The sequence below is a fragment of the Ammospiza caudacuta genome, chromosome 5 (genome assembly GCF_027887145.1).
Source record: "Ammospiza caudacuta isolate bAmmCau1 chromosome 5, bAmmCau1.pri, whole genome shotgun sequence".
NCBI classification, from domain to species: Eukaryota; Metazoa; Chordata; class Aves; order Passeriformes; family Passerellidae; genus Ammospiza; species Ammospiza caudacuta.
The window spans coordinates 30592512-30607336 of record NC_080597.1 but is presented as its reverse complement, the minus strand read 5'-3'; the positions used below and the strand labels follow the sequence as shown (position 1 = coordinate 30607336).

Genomic DNA, 14825 nt, shown 5'->3' with positions numbered 1-14825 from the left:
CTTTACATAAAATTAGTGAGAATTTGGGTAATGTTCCAAAGCACTATAAAGGTATTGGAATTATGGGCTAAAAATATATTAATAATTTCTTGTATTGTGGCATTGCCTGGAAGCTGCTGTTAAGGGCCAACAGTTTGTGTTGCTTGACTCTTTGCAAACATGAAACAGAACTATGATCATTGTCGCAAAGATCTCTGCTTCACATTTTTATTTTTATGTTTGAATTTCTGCTGAATGGAAAAAAAAATTAAGAAAAAGAGCATGAGGTTCCAGGCATGAAAGGTTGTACCTGTGATCAGAACATGCTGGAGATTACTTCAGTGTCTTCCAGAAAGAGCCTGCCAGCACAAAATTCAACCAGTTCAGAGTTTGATTATAATAATCTGATCCTCCCTGAGGAAGACATCCATTTCAAGATAAAACATTTGTGCCCAGGAAGCACTATGTGTTTTTCTTACCACTAATACCACAGCTCATCATAGCCTCATTTCAGTCCAGCCCCAGCTCCTATGAAGTTAAGGACTGTTTTGGTTTAATGGATGCCAAGTAGTCCTCACAGAGAGCAGGGCTCAAGAAGGTCACAGATCTAACCCAAACACTCTTGATAACCCTTCTACTAATTGTCTGGTTCAACTGAGAGACCACAAATTCACTCCCAGAGAGTGAACAACCCTTCTTACCACTGACAGAAGCCACCAAGCCTTCACTGAGGGTGTGACATGGGAAGCATGTGACAGGCAAGATAAAAACAGGACTGTATTTAGCTGTGCCTCCCCAGAGACTGCAAAGCATTCCAGCAACAGATTCCCACAGCCAGGCCTGCTAATAACCCCTAGGAGGATTCAAGCTGCTGCTGCTTCATTTTCCTTCTCTGATGATGGAATTTTCCCCCATGAGAACAAATGTGGTGCCAGCTAGGAACAAATCCTCCTGGACTTTTGCTGGTAAGCTTAAATGAAGTTGAGTGACAGACCAAGCCTGATGTGAGCTCTACAGCCTGAGCTTTGCATGTGCACACCCTGTGCAGTATCTGGACAGCCTGCATTCAGCTATGGCCAAGAGCTGCCCACACATGCTATGCCATGCCCTTTGTTTCCTCACACTCCTGGCCCACTGAGACCTCTTCTGTCTGTCCCAGAACACACACCCTCCTCTGGTCTGAACAGTGCCAAGACCATGAGGTAGACAGGTCATCCTGGAAACCAGGCACAAGCTGAGGGCTTTCACCTTCTTGGCAAATTCCTGCAAGTACTGGGAGACCCTAGTGACTGCCAGGCACCAATGTCATTGCTCTTCTGTCTCATTCACTTAGCACTCTCTTGACAGCTCCCATTTCATTCTCATTTCCCCATTAATTTCTTCCTCACTTTCACCAAGTAAGTCACTTGCAAGTCCATACAAAGAACAAGCAGGCAAGGAGAAAAAGTTTTTTGTGCACAGTGGGACAAAGGGGCATTTTTCTAAGCCATACACATGATTATATACAGACCTGCTTCATATCTATCGACCATTCTGATGAATTCTCCTTCCTTTGCTCTTTTCTCACACCCAAAACTTTTTTTATATCTCATTTTCTTAGCCCTTAAACTACCCCCTCTGCTTCAACAGAAACCCTTTGGGAATACTTGTTCAGAACCTGGACCACTGACATTTACGTGGGAGGTGAAATGAACCAAAACTTCCCACTAACTCAGAAATTCACACCATTTCTAAAATGGTTCTTTGGGTTACATGCAAATTATTCCCAAATATGCAAATCTGGATCTTTGAACAACTCAATATGATCTCACGTTCACCATCCCACTTAATGCACCATCCCATTGCAAGGGACACTGGCCAGATACATCGAGCACAGTTAATACTGGCACAAATTACTAAGTGTGGCTGTAGCTCAATCACAGTCACTTAATGTACAGAACTTCACTGCCACCAAACCATACAGAGAAATATTTTCTGTCTCAGCCATTGAAACTCATGGCACAGAGGAGGTATCTTCTCTGAAAGGCTGGAAAACCTACGTTCAGAGATTACAGAAAGGAAGCTGATGAATTTTTTATGCATGCTAATGGAAGACTGTAATGGCATCCTGCATGGAGAAGACAGCAGCCTGGGCAGTGGAGATACCAGTGGTCCAGGATACAAGAAGCAGATTGCCAGCCCTTGACAAGAAGTACAGAAAGGTGGGGAGGATTATTTGCCTGGAGCCTTCCCCCTTCTTCTTCCCTGACACAGATGGAGAATAATCAAACATATCCTACCCTCTCCCACTTCCTCTCCTTGGTCAAAAGGATGATGACCAGCTTGGGATGCATCTGGTATCCATCCTCACTGAACGACAAATTCCTGCCTTCAAAGGTGACATTGATCAGGTACCTGTGGGAGAGAGAAGAGAGAAAGGAGAACATTAGCGCTTGGAAACCAAACCCAAAACGAGACCCTGCCTCCCCTCTTCAGCTCACATCAGGAGGGTAGAAGCCCAGTGCAAAACAATGGAAAACCTTAGAGGAAGGGAGTTAGAAAAACAGGACAATTAGTCCAGAAATCGGGACAATCAGGTAAGGCAGGGAAATTGGCCCCATTTTGTGACTGGGATAGGGAACTGATGTACTGCGTTGGCTCTCAATGAATTCCTAAAAACATGTCTAAAAGTCACACACACAAAAGTCAAGCCCACAGTCCCTGGTTTTCCCTTGCCTCAAAGGGCAGAGGGATCCTTAGCAGTCAGCTGTGCAAACACACTGCACAGCCTACACTTCACTCACTCTCCAAAGGGGATTTTGCATGCCACTTGAGGACAGTGATGGGCAACAGGTGAAGCGGTGGGGACAGCCTCCCCCCAGCCCAAATACTGAGGCAATGACTCGGGAAGCAGTGGAGACCAGAGCAAGGAGCAGCACACCTGCAAGAAGCTCCATCCCTATCAGAGCCAGCACACCTCATGGGGCCCAGAGTGATCCTGTGAAGGAGCTTAGGAATAGGGATAAGGATGTTGAAAGAGCCCAGTGAAAGTCTTTTTTCCTAGGGACAGAGTCCAGCCTTACACCCAGTAAAATCAAGTTAAAGGGTGATCAGCCCTGCAGCCAACATCAGCAATTCTCTCTGTCTGGAAAGGCCCCATCACTCCTGCAGAAGGCACTCCCTGTTGGGGCATTTCATGTCAGCTGTACAAATGGACAGTTAAACAGTCCAGGCTTCAATCTCATTTATCCTAAAGCCTCCTTACCCAGCTCTGGCAATAGGGAAGGCCTTTAAGTGGACTGAGATTACAGCTACACTCATTTCAAGGCCTTGCTGCACATTAAGAGCATGTTAAAGGGGTGTTGCTGTAAATAAGAATCAGGTCTATTGTTTTCTTAACTGTCAGACCATCTAGAAATACACTGTAGGGAAGAGGAGGTAAATACACATTTCACAGTTCAGTGGTTTATATGACATCACCATGGCACTCTGACAGTTTACCCTGTTCATATATTTCACTTCAATTCACAATCCTGTTGCATGAAGTAGATTTTACCTTTGTAAATCTGCTCTGGCACCAGTAGCATCACATCACCGTGAGAGGCAGAGGTGACCAAGCTGCCTGCAGGGCTGGCCCCTGGACTCTGCACTCCCCTGCTTTGCACAGTTCTATAAATTACACAAGCAACATTTCTATTACAGACATGAGAGGTTTTCTATTCTATTACACTGTGACATCAGGAAACATTTCCTAATATTCAGCTTCAATTTGTCCCTTATGAACTCAATTTGAACCAATTTCAAGAAAATAAATAAGAGGGGAAAAAACTCTTCTTTCAGTGGGTTCATGCTTTCCTACTATCTGCACAAAGAGACCTCCCTGTGAATCTAATGAAATCATTGTATCAGGGAAACTTCTTCAAACAAATGAAAAAGGCAGGTTTTTTTTTTTTAATTTTAGTTTCTTCCTTTTTCAAACTTTTTTGTTTTAACTCCATTAATCAACCAAACTCATCTATTCACTCCCCATTGCCAAGTGCAATCAGCAATTATGTTTATTTCTAAAGGAAATTCCACACTTGCTCCATGTTATGACCTTCAAGGGACGTGTTCAGCATTGGAAACATGGCCATAAGGGAGCCCAGCATGAAACATCTGCAACAGGACAATTTTCAAAGGCAGACTATGGGTTATTTTCCAAAAACCAAAGCCACTTGGAACGCAAACATTGACTGAACCCCAAAACATCGTCCACCTGGAAAATCTTAGCCACAAGATAAGATTTATGCATAAAACATGAAACATTCCATGTCAGGACCACACATGCTCCTTTTCTGACTTTTTTTTTCTCCCTCAGCTGTGTGAATTGTGCTGGTATTCAGGAATGCCAGGCACGGATCATTGCCAGGTATGTGCACCCTACAAGAACTAATTAAGGCTCTGATGGTGGTGGGAGGGATCTTCCAGTGGACCAAGACTACAACTTCATGACTCCTCTGCACTGGCCACCAGAGTAAAGACAGAGAAAGGCTGCAAGAAGGTGAGGATACCATTAGCCTGATGGGAGTTGCAGCTTTATATGTCAGTAATTAGTAAGCTATGCCAACATCTAATTAAACAAACACCAATATTAAACCGTTCTCAGTCCTCTTTCTTCTTACACCCAAGAACGATTCCACTACAGGAATCTCCCTAGCACAGCTTGACAAGAAGAGTTCACAGAAATCAGCAACAGATATGAGACAAGAGGATGTCATTTATGCTCATTTTCACTGGAAAGATTAGAACCTCTAATAATAATCAAGGCGGGATCATCAACGACTTCAATCCTTGGAGCTGCCTTGAGATTTACACTTAAAGCAGCACTAAAATCCCTTGCTTCACACCTTAATGACTGAAATTAGTCTCCAAATTTGGCAATATAACTCTTCAGAGTGTTTTCTCTCCAACCCATTAGCAATATGTTTACAAAAGTTTGCAGGAGAAGTGCAGAAGAAGTGGCATCCCCCCCAGCTTTCCCTGCTCTCCTGTACCTATGCTGCCAGCTAAGGCAGGCATGCAGGGCGAGAGCAGCTCTCAGGGAGCTGCAGGGCTTGCCTGCCTGCACTGAGCCTGTGTGACAAAGCATCAGGGCTTGAAGGACTCCCAGGCAGGCCGAGTCAGCAGCATGCTGCAAGGCAGCCACACTCAAGTGACTCTGCCCTCCACCATTACTGCAGCAGTAGTCCTCCCCAAGCAGCACTGCTGCTCTGCTACATCAGCACCACTGCTGCCTGCTCTGGCCAGGGGCATCTGGTTCCTCCCTGCAGACTACACACACTCCAGTCCCTAAGCAGGCAGGCAGGGGGCTGAGAGCCTCCCTGACATGTCTGAGCTGAGCCACCAGATGTAACAGGGCCACAACATGAGGGCAAGCAGGTTGTGCATGCAGGGGACATAAACCAGGAGGAAATCGTGCCTGTAAAAATTTTAATCCCTGCATGTTTGGCACTCTAAGAAAGAGAAAGGGGGCATGGTGGGGGCTGACACATGCAATTTAATTTAATTTGCTAGAATCACCTTTCAGCAAAGGATTTTGCTTATGTGGCAGCTTCTGGAATTACTTGATGCAAGCAGAGAAGGGTTGAGCCCTTTGCCAGCCCAATGGCAATGCAGCGGATGCAATGCCCAAACTCAGACGGGTGAGAGCAAAACATCCACAGCCTGTGGAAACAGGCTGACCCCGTGAGCCCTGTGGTATGGAAAGCAGGCAGGAGCAAAGGGACATGCCCTTGGGCACAAAGCAAATTAGACCCAGGGGGACCTAAGCCCCATGCTGGGCTCTGAGGTAACATCACCCATCCTGGACATAAATCTGTCAGCCCTGCAAGTTAAAGGAGAGTGTTTTAAGCATAGCTAATAGAGCATTAAAACCACATCAGATGGCCAATTTAGGACCAGCAGAGAGATGATGGCATTTTAAATGGTTTCAGCCGTGATGGAGAAAGCCTGAGGGGGCAGATGGTGGGCACAGGGGGCTTGAGGGAACACAGAAAGACTGCTAACCAGATTTTCTCTGCCCCAGAGACAGGTGTTGAAATCAGCACTTGCCACTCCTACTTCTGCCTCCAGTGCCTTGCCTGGAATCAGCTCCTCCTAAGCCTGCTGACTGGAGGGGCAAATTTGGACATTGCATCGGTTCACTGTCACATTCCCTGCCTCACATGTGTGCAGCACACACAAACACACACCCTCCCCTGCGTCCTGTCAGTGCTGGTTATGCTTCAGTGAGACAAGCAGTCTGTCTGAAATGGCGTGATTATCCTTCCATCGATCGCTTCCCTGAATAAGACAGACCATATAAATAAAACAGCCTCTCCACAGTCAGCACTGGGGAGTCATCTCTGCAGCCCAGCACATGAGGAAAAAACAAGGTGTAGGTGGAGGGTGGGGAAGGAAAATCTGTGGGATACCTTTTACCTTTGCAGGGTAAAAGGCAGGTGGAATGTGATGCAGGATAAAGGGATAGCAGTGCACACCACCATCATCCTGTCTGGAATCTCACTGTAATGGGGGAAACACTGAGGCCAATCATAACAGCAGTGAGATGAAAGCAATGAAAGGCCTTTACTCCACAGAATCTGCATGGTGAAATAGCCTTTTTTCCCCCTAGAGACAGTGTTAAAAATTCACTAGTCTGAGGTATCAGGAAACAGACCCACTTCACAACCAGGAAGGAGCAAAAAAGCAAAAGCATGTTACTGCATTTTAGTAGAAGTGCCCACTGCTCCAAACCACATTCCCTCTCTCAGCACCAGCAAGACCAACCCAGCCTTGCCTGATGCAAACAACCAAGGCAGAGAACATCAATCCAGCCCTGCAGCAGGGTCCTGCCCATCCCTCACGCCTGCCCCTGAACAAGGATGGACAGACAAAAAGATAGGCGGACTCAAATGACAGGGGAAAGGGAGTCTAGGACCGGTATATTGATCTACAAATGGGAATTCTCACCTTCAAGGGGCAAGTGATTGACAGATCAAAGACTTAACCAGCACTAACTACGCTGTTAATGCCTTCATCAGAGTGACTGAAGTAGTGTTGACTTTTTTAATGAGAAAACCACAACTGATCCCTTTTGCTTCTGATTTACACCTCCATTCTCCAAACCCATGGAAGGCTTAAAATAATACAGATATTATTTCTCTACACCATTGTTCAAAATTTCCAGGGCTGACTGTGCCTCAGAGCACAGCCAACTCAGACACCAGAGCCGTCCAGACCCGGCTGTGCATGGATGAGTTCTCCTGAGGTAAGACAGGCTCCACAGGATATCAAACCCAATTGTTCACCCCAAAAGAAGGCAAAAACAGGCTTTGCCTGGGCCTTTGATCAAATTTCACCATGGAATCTGTTCTGAAAATCCTGATCCTGGCTGAGCCTTTCAGAGGTTCTCTCATTGCTCACTGCCCTGCACTGTCCCTCACACGGCTGCGCTGTCAGTGGCTCACAGAATTGTGAAAGGTGGGCACATCTGGCTGTATCTGTGTAACATCTGTCTGGTGTCAGGTACAATTTACAGCAAAAGGATTCCATGCAAAGGGCATGAGTGCAGCTGATTTTATGTAACAAGAGGCTATTATGAAGAACAAAACCAAAACAAATTAGAAAAAAAAAAACAGAAGCAACCATTGACTAGGAAAATTAAATCTTAAGGGAATGATATTTCACTCTTCTGCATTTATTTCTTTCTCTTTCACTGTCAGTGGTACTACTGCATATGGGGAGATGCACTGTAAGAAAGAAAGAGTAGAAAAGAATGCTACCAAATTCCAAATTGTACAGGCATCCTGCACCAGAAGATCTGCCCAGACTACAACCTAAATTACTTCTGGGAATCAGTCTGACCAGTAGCCTTAGAGAAATGCCTAGAGCTCAAGATTGTTTTCATTAAGCAAAAAGATTCAGAGATCATCTAGATTAGGAAATATGCCTCAGGCTAGAAGATAACAGAGATGTAAGAGATTAATTTGGTTTGTCTCTGCTGTCCACACCTTTTTAGAAGACAAGAGGGCAGCTACTGGGCTGCAATAAATCAGTGATATTCATCTGACATCAATGGAGTGATACTGGTCAATCCACTGAAACTGGCCCCTCACCTCTAGGAAGATTAATTTTCTTGGTGTTTGATCCTGACCTCTGAAATAACCATTTCTGGTGGAAGACAAATTTCTACTGAACTATCCTTTCTCCAACATTTTTAGCAAAGTTGCTTTGACAACAATGTGTATGTGTGCCGAGACTTCCAAGTGAAAGCTCCTTTGTACAGTGGAAGGATGAATCTTTTACATCAATCCCTCTCTTAATCTAAAAAAAAAATTGTGCTTCCACTTTGTTTCCCATTTCTTCTATTTATCTACCACAAATTTGTCATTTCACAAAGACTCTGAGATGACAGCTCCTGGGGACTGAGGATATATCTATCCTTGGAGGATGCAGGGAGCCACAGCAATGGCAGGGCTGCTTTCCTACACGCTTTGCTTGATCCTAATGAGATGGGACCATTCCTGAGAATGAGAAGCAAAGCTCACTTTCCACAGTGTGTGCAGCCCCCAGTCTCCCTCCTGAGAACGTAAGGGGAAACTTATCATTGCCCCACAGGGCTCTGCCTCACAGACAGGTATCCATCAGGAAGCAGACAGGGTGGGGGAGTCACTGAATTACCCCTCCAAAGGGAACACGGGTTCCAACCTGGGGCTGACAGGACAGCAATGACACCTGGGCGGAAGGCTGCTGGTGTGAGCTTCACAGTTTTCACAATACATTTTTCCTCTGCCTACATACAGTCATCCAGGACCTGATCTCCCATTTGTTTATCATCCTATGCAGTAATTAATGGGGAAAGAGGGGCCATTTAGGCCTCGTGGCATTTCACACTCCCCCTGCCAGGGTGCTGCTGACAGTCCCAAAGCCAGACTGCTTGTGACTTGTAGGATAAAGTCACACACAATATACAACAGGATGAGGTAACCTGTTCATGGGAAGAAGAGCAAGATAAATCTTGATTTTGCCCTGTGTGCTATACTGGTCACGGCAATATCTTGAAATTTCAACCAAAACCAATTTTTTTTCACAGACATCCTGACTAACCTATTTTCACAAATGCCAGGGCCATGAAAAATTATCTGGCAAAACCAGTTTTTAAATGGGATAAGAATGTGGCCACAACATTTTCTCATGAAGAGGTCAACATTTTGTTAGAAAGAAACAGAAACATAAGATCTGAAAACTGTAGTAATTTTGGACAGAAGATGAAGCTTCCGGTATCATCATGCTCCCACACAGTCTGGTCTGTTGTGTGACACCTTCCACCCTTTCTTCTGTGGAAAAGAGTCCCAGTTAAAATGCATCTGTGATGTGCCACATGGAAAGAATCCTACAAGGAACAGCATCACCTCAACAGGCGAAGGAATATCACTGAATATTTAGTTCAAGTTTTGTGAAGGAGAAATAGGAATACAAAATGCCCATGCTCCTAATCACAAGAGACAGCATATAGGATTTCCATGTCAAAATATTCCCTTTTAAACCCCAAATACTTGATTTACAAATTCTGATTTCTTCTAAATTTATCTATTTTTTTCTCCTTTTTTTTCCCCTGGGAAAACAACACAGTCCTAAGTAGCTAGGGAATATACCTCTACATCTTCTGGCCCCACTGGAAATAAGACAGAAATAAGGAAAAGTGTTCTAAGGGAACACTAAGAGCATAGTCTGTTAAAGCTGAAACTATCTATAAATGTCATAGGATATCAGCCTATTCTCAGAAAGGCTTTTTTAGCCAGAAAAGCTTTGATAAAAACAAATATACTTCTGAACTGACTCACCAAACCTTTAAGTAACAGAAAATAGCTAATAGAAAATTAGCTTTAAGGTCAAAATTGTTACAGTCACTGCATAAAATAAAAACTAAATGTTCAGTCCAAAATTGGATCAAGCTGGAAAGCTTTACAGAGTTATTAAATTCCTGCCAATTACTTTTTTAAAGTATTATTTTTTTATTGCTACACCTTTACATCCTTCCTTATTCATTAGGTACAGATAACATATCACTTTTCTCCAAAGCAAAAATAGCTTTCAAGGTATTTCTTTCATATTCACAGCTTACATGGGGCAGTAAAATCATGGAAAATTACATTTGTCAGAACAGCCGACAATGGGTCATAATTATGTCTTGGCACCAACAATGGGTCGCTGATGAAAGCCATACCACTAGAATAAAACAAATACTGAAAGGTTAGGAGATGTCCTGTTTATCTGTCTTAAGGCATAGTCATACAATCATTGATAGGAGAAGCAGTCACAGACCAGAAGTCAAATGAGGCTCTTCAGTGATTTTTCACCCAGGATGATGTCTTTCAAGCTCTGTCAATTTGAAAGGCTGTAAAAAAATATTCCAGTTGAACTATTGTCCCTATGCAGTGAATTTAATCCCGCTGACAGCAGCCTTACTTTTCTTAATAATTTTTGTACATCCCCTTGGAATCTCACACGGCTGTGGACCACGGCTTAAAAACTCTGGCCGAGCAGCTGTGCAAGTCAGGGACCTCTTTGGTCTCCTGAAGGTGGCTGGCATGCTGGTGTGCAGCCAGCCATCAGGGCGTCTCGCTATTCACCCAGAGTTCATTCCAGTTTCTGTCCTGCGAGTCAAGACCAGCAAACAGGTGAACATGTCAGCTTTCCTATAGAGCTTTCAGAACATTTTTGCTTGTGGAAAACCACTCAAATCTGCCAGAAAGATCCATCTCACTGACAGAAGCCAGGCAAGGCTAAACCAGCTGGAGACTGAAATAAATCCTTTTATTATATTCTCAGAAAAAGCAAACTAGCTCAACTTTTTTGACCCAAGGAGAAACCACTAGTGATTTAGGGGTTATTCAAGTTTATCAAGTGTTGGAGGCATTCACACATTTGTAAGGGGCAATGAACTCACAGTGTTGGCAGGAGTAGAGTCACGCCTGCAAGGAGGCTTGCTCCAAAAAGTGTGACTGGATTTTCTTGGGTCTGTAGCAGTTTGGCCAAGCTGGCACCCTATCACTTTCTTCCCTATAACATTTCCAAGGGGAAATCGATTCAAAAAATAAACAAAAAATCACTCCTGTCTGTAACTAGGAAGGGAGGGTCTGGAGGTTGCTCTTCCTTCACCAGAGGAGCCATTCTCCCTCTGCTGCTGTTCCCTCTCCTTTCTCCCTCTTTCTCTCCCTCTGTGGGTTGATGTTTCCATGGAAACATGTTCTTTACTGCCGCTGAAATTACATTGCATTTAAAGCATTAACCCTTCCTTGGGCTGAGGAAAGTCTCAGAACTATTAGCGTTCATTTTTTTTATTTTCCCTGTTTCCTTTAAGCTTTCCTGTGATTTTTTTTCCCCTATATCATTAGGTAAACCTCTTTCTTTCAAGAAGGCCTCCCAGCTAGCATTTGTGTGACAAGGGGCACAGGATACATCACCAGTGGGATAGTGTCCAAATTAAGATTTCTTCATTCCCTTTTTTATTCTACATGAAAGCCTTAACGCATTTCTATCCACACTACATGCAAAGAAGGAAAATGCTGCAGTAGCAAATCAAATAAAATGAAAGTAAGACAGAAGGAGAAGCAAGAAAGCCACAAGCTGGCACATGTGAAGAACACAGCTTTGGCTAATACCAGAGCTCAAACCCTTGTAGTCACGCACTGATCAGCATCTTCTTCATTACAAAGTGCCATAATCACAGACCTCACCACTCCTCCTTGAGCCTGCCTCCTCTTCCTCTTCACAATCCTGTCTGTAATTAGTCATCCTTGTCCTCACTTGTAATTAGCACTCCAACAACGCTTGGTGCAATTAGTAGCCTCCTCACCATCAGCCCTTTCCTTGTGTGGCTGCTTCTCCACCCAATCTGCCATGTCTGCCATGCTTCCCTTTGGCTCTCTGCTGGCATCCACCACTTCCATCAGCACTTCCAACACAGACACTGCTGCCTTCACTGCAGCCAGCTCAACTGCACAGGTGGTACTTTCTCTGCTCTGACTGTGACAACAAGGCTCTAAAAGTCAACATGTCCCCACTTGGGTGCTCCCTGGACCCCAGGTCCCAAGTCCAAAATTACCCTGCAAATCCTCAGCCCCCAGCCTTTTCTTATACCCACTCCAGTCACAGCAATAACACCTCTGTGCTCTTCTTTCACTGACAGCATCCCTTTTTCAAACACTGGGAAAATAGAAAAGAGAGATAAATACCAAGAAGTTCCTTCCAGTTTTTCACATGGTTTCCTACACTCCGACATGCTTCCTTTCTGTCCCAAAGTCCCATGTCCTGACAGCTTGCAAACTGCTTCTGTTAATTCCACCTGTGTAGCTACAGAGTCCATATTCCCTTGCACCATCTATTTTGGGTTTCCCAACACACACTTCAAGCCTATCTCACCATTCTCAACTCTTGCCCCAAAAGCCAGGGTGTGAAGAATCCTGCTTTGAGCTGGGTGCATATGTAGTGCCGTGAGGATGGATCAGTGTGGGAGGAAGATGCTATTCTGAAATGAATGATAAATATGGATAATAAACCCAACCTAAGTCTTTTATGCCTGTCTCTAGTGGGTTCCCAATATGGGAGATAGAAATATCATGGGTACATTTTGAACACGGCTGGGAACACTGCCAAAGTCCTACTCAGAGTTCACACATTTACATCATTTATATCATATCCGACTTGTGCCTTGTATTATTAACTTTGGAGAGTGTTTTGTGATGTAGCTTGTAGTCCAGGCTCTGTTAAATCAACTTACATGCCTCTCTCTCTCTTCCTTTTGGTAAAAGAGAGAGAGAGATCTGGGGCTACACAAGGTCTTGTTAAGCACAAGGAGGGTGACTGGTTTGCTGATATTCTCTACATTCTCATATAGTGTTCTGGAAAATCTTTTGGGATTCCTCCCTGAGGTCTGACAGGTGCAAAAAGAAGGGAAATACTGCATTCTGGTCAATAATTCAACTCCTAGACCAGATTGGTAGTGGTTGAGTAATTTTTATAATTGCTGCTAAGTGTTCAGAAGCCTCTGTGAAACACAGAGATGGGGTCCACCTAATAGGTGCCCAACACGCTGCTGCAACTTCTCAGGCTTCCTCCTCAGCAGTGTTGGAGAAGAGGTTGAAAATGGAAGTAGACAAACAACCTAGGACATGGAACTGAAGAAATTATGTCTGTCTAGAACAGAGTAAAGGCATATTGCCAAGGAATAAGGTAGAGTTCTGCTGACAGATCAGGCTTTTTGCAAGCATCGCTGAGAGATCAGGCTTTTTGCTTTCTGTGTGGCAGTTGGAAATCCATCACCTTCCAGGGATTAATCCAAAAAAAGAAGAGGCTCTAAAATGACCTAGCACTATGACTTAATGGTTTTGTAAACCAATAGTTTTTCTAACAGTCTGAAAGGACTCAGTGTTACACTCCACACTCCACATGTCCAGGCCAGATTCCGTGACTACTTCAGCATCTGAGGTCAGGTGAGCAGCTAGTGACTCACAAACCTGGAACACACAGACAATGGGGAGAGGTAACCATGATGAGTAGATAAGGAGACTGCAGCAGACCACCTGAACCTAGTCATATATATAAAAATGAAACAGAGCAGGCGTCCTCAGTGTTATTGCGTCCTGAAGCAAGAAAAGAGTCAACTTCAGCCCATGTTGCTTCATCTCCAGTGAAATAAATGTGCCATTTTATTTTAGAGTTGCATTTGATCTTGAATTACTTCTCTGCTTCTTCTCTGAGAAAAGGTCACTTTAAAGAAGCCTCAGGCATGATACTAACATTGCATCCAATAAAAGACTCTCAGGAGGTCTGAAATAAGTACAAGGTCCAAATTTGGGATATATTATCTGAAGCTTATTCCTTCTCCCTCCTGAAAGTCAGAGTAGGAAATCTGACAAGAATATTTCTTTGCTCAGGAGACTTACAGGACTCCTTGGTCCTAGAAATACAGTGAAAACAGCTTTCCAGCAAGCATTTCAGCATTCCAGGCCACAGTGTCCACGGTGGGAAATCTGAACATAGAAACAAGTGTCCCAGGAGTGAGACCAGAACATTTCCATGGAAAGTGCATCAGAGGGTCAAGCTCCACATCTATTACCATACCACAGCTCCCTCCAGTTCAACCAGCTCTCAGAAATTTAACTATTTTCACCTTTAACTGGTACTGAAGCTAACAAACTAAAATATAACCCAGAAATCTCATCCACAAGTCCTGAGAGATGTGGACATACCCTGAAAGCTTGGAAATTAGCCTGAGTACCAGGTGGAATGGAATAATGTGGCTCTAGTTCTGGTCTCATTCAGTACCTTCGGCTGTATCATTCCCACAGCTCTTGCTATGCACATATTGTGGCAGTGCATGAGTTGTCTGCACCCTCTTCTATTGGCAGCAATCACCAAAACCACTTCAGAAAAAGCAGCCTCAAGAGGAGGCACCTTTCAGAAATCTCTCACTCCTCCTTTTTCTCCAACATGTCTTGGGTGCTTATACATCATTGATTCAGATGCCAAATGACACAGTCCCTTCAAAAAAACTGGTCATAAACTCCAGTGCCATGTAAGCACTTCCCAAGGCCATAACCCTGATGGGGGGCCCATTAGCTGGAGCTCCCATGCAGAGCTTCATACCACCCTCCCTCCAGGAGGACCTCCAATTCCAAGATAAAGACCTCCCTCTTGCCAAGGCACAAGGTTTCAAAGAGGCAGATACAGCTTTCCCTACCCACACATTAAACTGAAAAGCAAACTTTTAACATGAAAAAAAAACCAAACCAAAAACCCAAACCCCAATGGGTGTGGGGGGATCTGAAATTCTTTGTGGATTA

The 14825-nt window shown here is 44.2% G+C and overlaps 1 protein-coding gene across 1 annotated transcript in view; it reads right to left on the bottom strand.

Annotated features, from left to right (window-relative positions):
• GRIN2B (glutamate ionotropic receptor NMDA type subunit 2B) overlaps window positions 1–14825 on the bottom strand; it is a 204932-nt gene that overhangs the window by 73339 nt on the left and 116768 nt on the right. Inside the window, exon 4 of the mRNA XM_058805276.1 lies at window positions 2259–2373. Coding sequence (XP_058661259.1) covers window positions 2259–2373 — 115 coding nt within the window. The remainder of the gene's footprint in view (window positions 1–2258; window positions 2374–14825) is intronic.